The 12,815-nt window shown below is 42.0% G+C and overlaps 1 protein-coding gene across 1 annotated transcript in view; it reads left to right on the forward strand.

Annotated features, from left to right (window-relative positions):
* The first annotated feature begins 3,892 nt into the window (after window positions 1-3,892).
* The window catches only part of LOC108540602 (zinc finger protein 208-like), a 22,710-nt gene continuing 13,787 nt past the window's right edge, over window positions 3,893-12,815 (forward strand). The window contains 3 exon segments of the mRNA XM_017889722.1: window positions 3,893-4,043; window positions 11,903-11,925; window positions 12,030-12,156. Of these exon segments, the coding sequence (XP_017745211.1) occupies window positions 3,893-4,043; window positions 11,903-11,925; window positions 12,030-12,156 (301 nt within the window).

Raw genomic sequence — 12,815 nt, forward strand, 5'->3', positions numbered from 1 at the left:
TCCATCTCAAAAACAAACAACAACAACAACAACAACAACAACAATAAAAACATGGAACACAGTGATAATGGTAGTGTGCACCAGGATTCAGATACCTTACCAGTATTGTTTTCCCCAAACCTCTTTATTCCCCTTTAACCATTTGTTTCGTTGCCATTGGGGCACCCAGGTGGTAAGACCATTTGCTACTGACAGAGTTGGTATAAAAGTGACAAATCCCTCTGGTCTCCTCCTGAATAGCTTGGAGGAACGACTACTAGTTCAGCTAACTGGCTGCTCCCACCCCTTCCTTCATCAGAAATGCTGATGTTTTTAACAGGATTATAAGCCACGGCCTTCCAGCAATGGGTCCCACCAATGTATTTGGTGGATCCATCAGGAAACCAAGCATATTTCTGATCCTCTGGGCTTAGTTCTTCAAAGGATGTGCCCCATTTGACAGGCATCACGGGGTGGTGTTTCCCTCTGTATCTGCAGGACTCATTCAGTGTTTCCTGCACTGTCAAGTTTTGTCCATCCTCATGTAAAAGTGATACCCCCTTTGGTTTTGGCTTAGCCTGGTTTTGTATGTCCCATTTCCATTTTGTGGTGCTACTTTCTGGGTGTGCCCTACCTAGTGGGTTTTGGGGAAACTCATGACCCAAGTCATACTAGAAATTTCAGGCCTTATAAAGACATCATGGTTGAAGCAGAGGTATTCCATTTGGAGCAAAGCCCAATAGCAAGCTAACAATTGCTTCTTGAAAGGGGTATAAGCTTTTCCGGCCTCTGGCAGTTTCTGGGTCCAAAACATAAAAAGTACCCTCTTCCCATCTTGTTTCTGCCTCAGGCTCCAATTAGCATATTGATCTAGGACAGTTACTCACAGTTCGTCTGGCCCATCCCGTATGGACCATAGATCCAGGGCCAGTTGCACTGCTTGTTTAGCTTGTTCAAAAGCCATACTCTCTTTCTCTCCCCATTGAAAGTCATACCTATTTCTTTTTTTTTTTTTTTTTTTTTGAGACGGAGTCTCGCTCTGTCACCCAGGCTGGAGTGCAGTGGCCGGATCTCAGCTCACTGCAAGCTCTGCCTCCCGGGTTCATGCCATTCTCCTGCCTCAGCCTCCCGAGCAGCTGGGACTACAGGCGCCCGTCACCTCGCCCGGCTAGTTTTTTGTATTTTTTAGTAGAGACGGGGTTTCACCATGTTAGCCAGGATGGTCTCGATCTCCTGACCTTGTGATCCGCCCGTCTCGGCCTCCCAAAGTGCTGGGATTACAGGCTTGAGCCACCGCGCCCGGCCAGTCATACCTATTTCTAGTGACTGCATGCAGAGGTCGTAAAATGTTACCCAAGTAAGGAATATGATGTATTCAGAATCTAAACAAGACAACACATTTCTGGGCCTCCTTCTTAGTGGTGGGGGTTGCAAATTATAGTATTTTAGCCTTAGCCTTTGGTAAAGTGGACTATTTCTTTGCATTCCATAGAATGCCAAAGAATTTTACACTTTGTGCAGGTCCTTGAATTTTACTAGGGTTAATTTCCCATTTTTGAAATAGGAGCTGGGTGTTTACCTGCTCCAAGCCCTGGCTGACTAGTTCTTCAGTTTTACCCTGACCAGGCCACCTGGACAGCTGCTTTTTTCAGCAATAGGCTGATAGCTTTGAGCCTGATGAGTCAAGACATTGACTGGTATTGGGCCAGGGCCAGTCTGGAAGTCAGATGAGCATTTTCCTTTTCCAGCTTACATTTCTCTTGTAGCAACCAGCCCCTATCTTGATACATTAACTTATAAGCAGCAATCAAACACTATCCACTTTGGGAGATCCCTCAGCATCTCCTTTGGTGACCGGAATCCCCTGCAGCACTTCACACACAGTCAATGGTTTAAATTGTACTAATTTAGATTCCCAATTCCCTCAAAGGCCAGTTCCCCTGGACCATTCAATCACAAAGACGGAGAACTGGGAGAGATTTCATCCCAGGATATGGGAAGTCTCGGAGCCTCCACCCCTGTCCTTCTGGTCAAAAAGGGGCACAGTTTTGTTTTCAAATCCTGTTTGTGACGCCAAAAATGTTCTGTGTGGGAAATGTGAGAGGGGAGAAGAAAAGACAAACACACAAAACCTTTAAGGGTAAACAACCTTTATCCCACATCAATAGCAATGCAGACATAATAAACTAATGATATAATAACCAAATGGTATAATAAGCAAATAAATATCATAAGCAGATTGATATAATAAGCAAACTGCAGTAAGAAGACGAGACGGGAAAAGATATATATATATATATATTTACCCTCATCAGACTGTGGAGGATTACCAACTGAGTGGGAAGCAACAGTCTGGGCTCCAGAGTTGGCCAGACAAGCTGAAGTCTCATGAAGCTTCAGGGTGGTCTGGGACCCTAGCTCTTTTGTAAGAGTTGTTTTGTAAGAGTTGTGTGGCATAAGGCCCAGTGAAGAGGGCCATTCATGACCTGCCTCAAGGAACGCAAAAAGGTGAACTTGTTTTTGTGACTGTCTATTGCTTTTCAACAACTAATGTATAGGAATAGATTGAAATAGATATTTCTTTGATACAGGGCTGGATGAACACATCAGGGGCTCACAGGACCTGTTTTGGGACTTGGTGGCAATTGTTTGTGTCCACATTCAATTGAGTTCAAATTTAACATTTAACTTTTCCTCCACAAATTCCCCTGTCTTGCTGAATCGGCTCTGTCTAGGCAAAGGGCAAAATGAACCCCTTGGGCCGTTACACAACCTTCGCCTTGTGAGTTCAAGTGATTCTCCTGCCTCAGCCTTCAGAGTAGCTGGGACTACAGATGTACACCACCACACCCAGCTAATTTTTTATATTATGAGTAGAGATGGGGGGTTTCACCATGTTGGCCAGGCTGGTCTTGAACTCCTGACCTCAAGTGATCCGCCCACCTTGGCCTCCCAAAGTGTTGAGATTACTGGCATGAGCTATCTGTGCCTGCCCCTAAATGATTTCTTTCTACCTCCTATAGCAGTTTGAAATTACTTAAAAGGTTGTTTCAAATTGAAAAAATAAAAGAATGTGGATAAAATAAAATATAGATAGATAAAAAAATTACAAGTATTACAAAATATATATGTAAATCTGGAGTGGTCAAAAATGACATATTTGATTTATTTATAAGATTTTATTAAAATTAGCTTTAATAGTTAATACACTATTACCAAAGTACAAATAAAAGTTGGATTTTTTCTTGAACAAAAATGTGTATGTAGTTATTAACATGATAGCAAAAAGTACTTCGTTCACCTGGTTGAATTACATTGCAACAGATAGAACGGGTAAAGAAGAAATAGAATTTTCCCATACTCTGGGGTGAGCCTGGCTCAGCTCGAGGAAAGAAGCCACCTGCCTGGAAAAGGCTGCAGCTTAGACTGTCCGACTCCTTTTCTGCGACCTCCCGCCCTAGATCTGAATACAATTCTTCTGTCCACTGAGGGGCTCCTGAGGGGCAGGGCCTTAGCGAATTATCGCAATCAGGGGCGCCGGGCGGAAACCGACACATAGGAGCACGCAGCTGGAATGTAACCGTAAGGCTGTCCGGGTTTGGCCGGGGCCGTTGGTCTGCTTGGCTGCAGCTGGAGGGTCCACTGGTCTCGGGTCTTCAGTGCTCTGTTGTTCCTCTGCTCCTAGAGCCCAGCGCTGTGTGGCCCTGGTATCTGTGCCAGGTATTGGGAGATCCACAGGCTAGACGCCGGGACCCGTGGAGCTAAATGGTTAGGTGCCGTCATAGCGTCCGCATAAGGGGAAGAGGCTGTGCGGTACTGCAGCCTCCCGACGCAGGTCAGCTCCACAATCTGTGCACCGCCCGGGAATTCTCCGTTACCCAGCTCCACGGCTCAGTCCCGTTCAGCCATTGAGATGGCGCTGACGCTGACAACCTGGCCCCGGGGCGGTCGGATGTCCGCTTGCCCCGCGCCAGTGATTAGTTGCCCCTGGCCTGGAGGCCGCTTGTGGGCAGCTTCTGCACCGCAGTGCCGCGTCTCTTCCCAGATTGTGCAGGGGACACTGGGTAGGTGTCCAAGGAAGAATCCTGGACTCTCGGGACGGGTGTCATAAATGGGAAGAACTTTAAGATGCTGTGGCGGTTCCACAGTTTGTCTTTTCTTGCTATTGCAACTTGTATGGGGCCGGGGCTTGCGGTCAAAGTGCAGAGCCGAGGCGGCGATCAGTTGAGGTCAGGAGTTTGAAGATCCAAGCCTGACGCCAAAATGAGGAAACCCCTTGTCCCACTTAATAAGTACAAAAATTAGCTAGGAGTGGTGAGTGGCGCAATGCATGTTAGTCCCGGCTTCTCGGGACGGCAGAAGTTGAGGAGAATGGCGCTTGAACCGGCGAGGCGGAGGTTGCGCAGTGAGCTGTGATTTCCACGTCCAGCCCCGAGCCGTGACCTGGGCCCCGCCCACCATGGGGCGCGACGGAGCAAGACTATGCTCTTCAAGAAACAAGAAAAAAAAAAATCTATGGGAGTCGACGGTGCAAAAAATGGGTCGAAGACCAGATTTAGATCAGATGGAGTTCCAAGAGATTGTAGACACCCAGCTACAGTTTGTAGTTTGTAGGTCCATGGGAGGGGCTTGAAGAAGAGACATTGTGGAAGATACAGATTGAGTAAGGAAAACCAGAATTCAGTAATTTATTAGGTTTGACAGTGAAGTGCAGTTTTCTGTAAGTTGTACGTCAAGGTGGAAATTTCCTGTTACTGTAAATTGAGCTTAAGGTTGCGAGTGTCTATGAGTATGTTAAGCAGCTGGATTGGTTGTTTCCGGCGTGATGTAGTATTTACCAAAAAATGCATTGAGCTTGAGATTTTTTTTTTTTTTTTGTTTGGTTTATAGAAACCGGGGACTAGAGCCTCTTCAGTCTAGTTGCCTGCCACTCAATTATTTTCACATCCCACAGGGGACTGATTTTCTCTGGCATTTTTCACATGTGTCCCAAGCAGGGCCTCAAGTGTACCCCATGTTCCTCAATTAATTATTATTATTATTATTTTTTGAGACAGAGTCTTGCTCTGTCGCCAGGCTAGAGTGCAGTGTCAGATCTCGGCTCACTGCAACCTCCACCTCTTGGGTTCAAGCGATTCCCCAGCTTCAGCCTCTCTAGTAGTTGGGACTACAGGCATGCACCACCACTCCCAGCTAATTTTTGTATTTTTAGTAGAGACGAGGTTTCATCATGTTTCCCAGGAATCCTAGTTACCAAGGGAAAAAATAGGGAAAATGTCTCTTCCATTTTGGCTGTAGACAATGAATGTATTTCCACAGGAAACTGTGGTAGATAGTTGATGAGTTACATAGATTCATCAACACATTAGTTCCTCTTTTTGCAGGGTAAATTTGCGACAGTGAATATCTCAGTTCTATATCCTTTTTTCTTGAGTTCTGAGTTAAATGCTAAATTATAAGTGATGAAACATGGTACCTTCTAGAAGTGTTCCCATATAACTAATTTTTTACTACATTATTTTATTTATTTACTTATTTTTTTGAAACAGAATCTCACTCTGTCACCAGGTTGGAGTGCAGTGGCGTGATCTCGGCTCACACAATCTCTGCCTCCCAGGTTCAAGCAGTTCTCCTGCCTCAGCCTCCCAAGTAGCTGGGATTACAGGTGTGCACTACCACGCCCAGCCAATTTTTTTGTATTTTTAGTAAAGACAGGGTTTCACCATGTTGGCCAAAATGTTCTCAATCTTCTGACCTTGTGATCCACCCACCTCGGCCTTCCAAAGTGTTGGGATTACAGGCATGAGCCACCGTGCCCGGCCTACTTCATTACTTTTAAGATAAATAATAAAATAATACATATATTGTCTGAAAGAAGTAGATATATATGTTTTTTCTTATGGAGGTATAAAATGCAAGCATCTTAGCCAGGTGCAGTGGCTCATGCCTGTAATCTCAGCACTTTGGGAGGCCTAGGCAGGTTCATTACTTGAGGTCAGGAGTTTGAGACCAGCCTGCCAACATGGTGAAACCCCATCTCTACTAAATACAAAAATTAGCCAGGTGTGGTGGCATATGCCTGTATTCCCAGCTACTTGGGAAGCTGAGGCACAAGAATGTCTTGAACCCGGGAGGTGGAGGTTGCAGTGAGCTGAGATCTTTCTAGCCTGGGCCACGGAGCAAGACTCTATCTCAAAAAACAAAAGAATGTAAGAACCTTAAAATTTCCTTCCCTTATGTAAACACTGCGTTTGAGTAATTTCCCTGGATTTTCAAACACTTAGTTTCAAAACCAAGTGACTAATTCTGACATGGAAATTAAAGCTTGAACCTAGTGACTCCAAGCTAAGGCTAATATTAAGCCTGCAACTGGATGTTATTACATACTCAGTTTTTTCTGGGGAGCCTCCCCTGCAGATGTCCCAGCCTAATCACTCCAGCCATAGAAGGAGCCTTTATCCTGAGAGAAGCTATAGAGCCCTGGAAAGCTGGGGATCCAAAGGCAGATGCATTTGAGGTTAAGATAAAAGGAAACTGAGAGGGTCTTAGTGATGATGAAGTCGTTACGTTTTGCGGCACTTTCTATACTTCGTAAAATAAAAACATTAGATTTATTTAAAAAAATGAATTCCAAAAAATTATTGCAACAGGAGAAGGTACCAACTAAGTATAAGATCTTTATGGCTTGCAAAGATGTCAGCAGAAAAGGGCTTTCTTTTTTAGGGAGGGGTAAACATGGTTAGAAAGGAGGTGGGAGGTGAATGGCAAATGGAGAGTGAAAAAGTCAGATTTTAGATGAGGATGTCTTACCCTGAAATCAGCATGTTCTTAGGAAGGATGCAAAATGGGGTTGTATGTTGACTCAGACTGAGGGTAGCTCAAAGTTCAGGGAGGGAAATAAACTTAAGTAAAGTTTGATTAAAAAATATTTTAGTTTAGTCCAGGCCCAGTGGCTCATGCCTGTGATCTCAACACTTTGCGAGGCTGAGGCAGGCGGATCACCTGAGGTCAGGTGTTTGAGACCAGCCTGGCCAACATGGTGAAATCCTGTCTCTACCACAAATACAAAAATTACTGGGAGGCCGAGGTGGGCGGATCACCTGAGGTTGGGAGTTTGAGACCAGCCTGACCAACATGGAGAAACCCCATCACTACTAAAAAAAAAAAAAAAAAAAAATTCATCAGATATGGTGGTGCATGCCTGTAATCCCAGCTACTCGGGGGGCTGAGGCAGGAGAATCACTTGAACTCGGGAGGTAAAGGTTGTGGTGAGCCGAGATTGTGCCAGCACTCCAGCCTGGGCAACAAGAGTGAAACTCCATCTCAAAAAAACAAACAAACAAACAAAAATTGGCCAGGTGTGGTGATGGATACCTGTAATCCCAGCTACTTGAGAGGCAGAGGCAGGAGAATTGCTTGAACTCAGGAGGTGGAGGTTGCTGTTCGCTGAGATTGCATCACTGCACTCCAACTTGGGTGACAATGTGAAGAAATGTTTTATTTTGACCACTGAAGACAAATTCAGCTGATTTTTTTTTTAATGAGAAAAAGGAGAAAATGTGCAGAGTGTGTGTCTGGCTGTCTGATACGTAAGAAAAGAGAGCACTGTCTTAGTCATAACGGGAATAGTGTTTCTTTCCATAAATAGTTCCTGGAGCACACAAAGGATGGAGAATTTTGTTAATCACAAATATTTCCCAGGATTATCTATGTGTTTCATCCATCTCCATTTCTTTTGTTTGTTCTATGCATTTCTTCCATTTGGCTTTTCCTGGGCTGCATCTCACATATTAAACTGGTAAACATAACTAGTGTTTTGCTGAGTTCTGTGAGTAGCTCTACCAAATTGTTAACATTCAGAGAGGTTATGGGAGTCCCAAGTTTTTAAACAGTAGCTCAGAAGCATAGATGGACCCATGGGTTTTTTGACTGGCATCTGCAGTGAGGACAGTGTGGTGGGACTGAGCCCTGAATCAGGGTCTGTGTTGACTCTGGGTGGTGTCAGAATTCAAATGTTAGACAATAAGGTCAGGAGTTCCAGACCAGCCTGGCCAATGTGGTGAAATGCCGTCTCTACTAGTAATACAAAAATTAGCCGGGCATGGTGGTGTGCACCTGTAGTTTCAGCTACTAGGGAGGCTGAGGCAGAAGGTTTCATCACCTGAACCCAGGAGGCAGAGGTTGTAGTGAGCTGAGATGGCACCACTGCACTCCAGCCTGTGCAACAGAGTGAGACTCCATCTCAAAAAAAAAAAAAAATTACCCTAGAAAACCTTAAATGATTTGTTTAAATTGCATATTAATATGTAGCATAAAGTTGACAGGGCAGTGGCTAGAAAATATTAAAATTACAGAAACTCTGGGATTTAAGGTTTTTTTTTTTAGCTAACCTTTGAAAAAACAAAACTGGTGGTACTACAGTGGCATAGAGAGCAGAATTCTACATAGTGTCCCCACCCTGCCCCAGACCTGTTCAGATTCACTCTTTTTGGAGGCATTATTTTGGTCTGACCGTACCTTGGAGTCTTGCCTCAGAGAACTGATTAGAAGAGATCAGAGTTTTGGCTGGTGAATCCTGCTGCCTTTCTAGAGCTGGTGCTCACAATTTCCTGAAACCCAAAAGCAGGTAAGTGGGATAAATAAAGTATGTACTTTAGGGTCTTAGATTTTAAATGTTCTATTAAAACCAGTGCTTGCAGAGACATTGTGTTTAGAATCTTGTTTGCCATTCCTGCAGATCCAGTAGTTGCTCCATAAGTCACAAGAGTAAATATAAACAGAATAAAATTTTGTCTAAACTACATTAACCTTTCTTCCTCTATCTCTTTCATCTGTCTATATTTAGCTTTTATTCTGTACAATTAAAAAAAAAATTGATGACAGAGGAACAGAAGAAGAAATAAAGATGCTGGGCCCTTTTTCTAAATCCTGGAAATTATTAAACCCTTAGTACCAGCTACCAGGGTGTTATGAGAATTAAATCACATAATGTATTATATCCAGCACAGTGCTGTGTATCATACTCTTGAGCACATAGTACCTGCTTAATAAACATTGCATTAGTACATGTGTACATGTTGTTTTTAAAATACAGACCTACTCAGACATTGCTGCCTTCTGTTTCCTCCGTAAACTTTAAAGAGCCAGCAAAGAATATAAAACTTTAGGATGGAGATGGGTTGTCCTTGTTTGTACCAGAAGTATTTGGTTGTGACAAGAGTGCTAAGCCTAAGGGATCCTGTGCTGTGCTGGGTTTAATAATTTCCAGGATTTAGAAAAAGGGCCCAGCATCTTTATTTCTTCTTCTGTTCCTCTGTCATCAATTTTTTAAAAAATTGTACAGAATAAAAGCTAAATATAGACAGATGAAAGAGAGGAAGAAAGGTTTAATGTAGTTTAGACAAAATTTTATTCTGTTTATATTTACTTTTTTGTGACTTATGGAGCAACTACTGGATCTGCAGGAATGGCAAACAAGATTCTAAATACAATGTCTCTGCAAGCACTGGTTTTAATAGAACATTTAAACTCTAATGTTAATAATGCACCAAGGGGAAGCAACATCAGCATTGATAGGGGCTTGTTTAAAACATCCATTCATGGACCCTTTTGAAACCTGCAGAATTACATTACATAAAGTGGGGCCAAAATTATCAAGTGATTTATAAGCTCATTAAAGCTTGAGAGGCAATGCTTAGCTTATTGATTATCAGCCCAGGCTTCTTATTAGGATCACACGGTCAATTTGCAGAAATCTGTTGTGCCCTCCCCACAGGTTCTGTTTATTTTGTTCTGGGTGGAAGCATCCACGTTGTTTTAATGAAGGGCCTCCTGTGACTCTAAGATGAGGCCAGAATCAAGTATGAAGGCTTCAAAATACATTCATGAGAGTTAAGTTCCACCTTTGCACTAAAGGGTGGTCATAGGGCCTATTCTGTTTGGATTTGGAAGGGACTGGTAGTTCGTGCATATTTCCATTACTGTAGCAAAAATTGCTGGTGTCTGTGGCAGGGGAGGGCACCTGAGGACAGGAAAGGAGAAACTTCTATTTTCATCTTCATGGAGCAGCTCATTGTTCCTGAATCTCTTCTGTTTTAAAGGACAGAAATGGGTGGATTTTTTTGTTATTCTGCCAGTTGATGCCATGCTAGCAGGTAAACATGTGGTACTGACACCTTTAAAGGCATATTCTCAAGACGCAGTTGTAATTTGTCCAGAGAATCTCGTCTGAGAAGGAATTCTATAGAAGGAGGAGATAAAAAAAAAAAAAAAAGGATTTTCTTCAGGTAAACATGCCTCAGCTGAAAAGCTGTGTCCACTCTGCCTCCTGGAATGCCATGCGTTTAGTACTTGAAAACCTTTATTTCTCTACTTGTGTTTTTCCTCCCTAAGGAGTTTGGTTTAAGTACTTCTTAAAATTCTTATAATAGTCAAGGGTCTCTGAAAAGTATTTCTTTCCTGTATCCCAGAGCCTTCTCTACATTCTGTACAGAATAACTTCTTATATGCCATGCAGATTTATCAACAAGAATTTATGATCTGCAATATTAAAAATGTTCCCTTTGTGGCTGTTGAACATGGAAAGATGTGGATACTCAGCATTTCTATTGGGGAAAACTGTGGTCCTTAGTAAAGGTGGAGAAAATATAATGTTGAGGCTCCATTCGTGTGTTCTGTTAGCTGTATGCCGAACAGGATTAAGAAATTGCTTATTTAGGTCAGGTGCGGTGGCTTACGCCTGTAATCCCAGCACTTTGTGAGGTCGAGGCGGGCAGATCACCTGAGGTCAGGAGTTCGATACCAACCTGGCCAACATGGTGGGACCCCCCCCGTCTCTACTAAAAATACAAAAATTAGCCTGGTGTAATGGTAGGTGCCTGTAATCCCAGCTACTTGGGAGGCTGAGGCAGGAGAACTACTTGAACCAGGGAGGTAGAGGTTGCAGTGAACTGAGATCGTGCCATTGCACTCTAGCCTAGGGGACAAGAGTGAGACTTTGTCTCAAAAAAAAAAAAAAATTGCTCATTTAAATGTGATGGCATTTATTACCCAGAAATTCTGAAAAAAATTGTTAGGAGATACCTACTCTCTAGGGTGCTAAATGTAGCCTACTTAAAATTACTACTAGAAACTACAGAACATAGGTGGTGTCTGCATTTTGAGGTTTGCATAAAACTGATGATTCTTTTTGATTAAATTCAGATTTTATTTGCTTTTTTAAAGAAGGAATATTTCAACAGTGATACTGTGTTCTTCTGTGTGCATTAGGACATCATGAAAATTTGTCCTAGTGCAGTTAATGGTTAATGATTCACTTGCTTAAATAGCTCTCTGACGATTTTTTTTTTTTTTTTTTACTATATAGCTAATTATTTTCTCTTCATTATTAAGTTTCATTATGCTGCTGATGTGCATAAACAATCATATTTAATCTGGTAGCTGCTCTTTTTTCTTTTTTTTCTACGTATTTTTCTTTGGAAAATGAAGGCTCTTATCTTTGTTTACAGGCCAGAAAATCTGGAAAAAACACAGACTCTTCCACTTACTGGATATCTGACAAAATATCCTTCTTGGGCCAAAAACATTGACATTATTGGTGAGCTTGTTAGAAATTCAAAAAAATCAGACTTTATTCCAGATCTTCTGGAAAAAACCCTGCATGACAGGGTCTTCACCTTATTATACATACTAAAATTTGAGAGGTGCCTTCTAACTCAACATGTATTTCTCATCTGAAAAATATTCACAACTCATTCCATATGATATAAATATGCATTCAAAAATGTACATGTTTGTGTTCATGCCCTTAATTTTATACTTTATTATCTATAAAAATACATGAACTGATGTGGATCTTATGCTCCTCTTTTTTCTCAGAGTTGCAGAATACTTTAGAGAATATTTCTGTGTTGAAAATTATTTTATTGGATAATTTTAATCAATCCTGTAAGTCAGAACCAGTTGTATTCACTCTCTCATTTCACCTTAAGTCAAATTAAAAATTCCACCCCTAATCACTCGGTGAAAATGTGTGCATGTGTGTGTTTCAGGGGCCATTGCAATTTAGAGATGTGGCCATAGAATTCTCTCTGGAGGAGTGGCATTGCCTGGACACTGCACAGCGGAATTTATATAGGAGTGTGATGTTAGAGAACTACAGAAACCTGGTCTTCCTTGGTGAGAAAAACTTTAGTACATAATTCATAATATACACAAAATGTTTTATTTCTCTTTTTTGTGGAATGTTTTTTAGTAATTTATTCTTTTTATAAAAGAGTTTCAGATCCAGTTTTTCAAGAAAATCTTCAGAATTTGTTCATTTAGAAAAGAATTACTTCAGTGCCTCATGCCTGTAATCCCAGCAATTTGGGAGGGTGAGGCTTGGGGATTACCTCAGGGCAGGAGTTCGAGAGCAGCCTGGCCAACATGGTGAAACACCGTCTCTCGAATAAAAGTACAAAAAATTAGTTGGGGGCTGTGGCACGCACCTGTAATCCTAGCTACTCAGGAGGGTGAGGCAGGAGAATCGCTTGAACTTAGGAGATGAAGGTTGCAGTGAGTCGAGATCATGCCATTGCACTGCAGCCTGGGTGACAGAGCAAGATTCTGTCTTGAGGAAGAAAAAGAAAAAGAAAGAAAGAAAATAAAAAAATTTCTTCAAGATATTTCATCTTAATACAAACTTTCCACATTTCTTAGTTGAGTTATGTTCTTCACTCTAAGTTAGTGGTAATTCCAGAAATTTACTGACATAAAATATTGTAGCTTCCACCTGAAAATCTAATTGTCGCCACCAATTTTTGATTCAGTAGTACCAGGTAGTAAAATTAGGAAAC

The sequence above is a fragment of the Rhinopithecus bieti genome, unplaced genomic scaffold (genome assembly GCF_001698545.2).
Source record: "Rhinopithecus bieti isolate Rb0 unplaced genomic scaffold, ASM169854v2 scaffold_19685, whole genome shotgun sequence".
In the NCBI taxonomy this organism is placed as follows: Eukaryota; Metazoa; Chordata; class Mammalia; order Primates; family Cercopithecidae; genus Rhinopithecus; species Rhinopithecus bieti.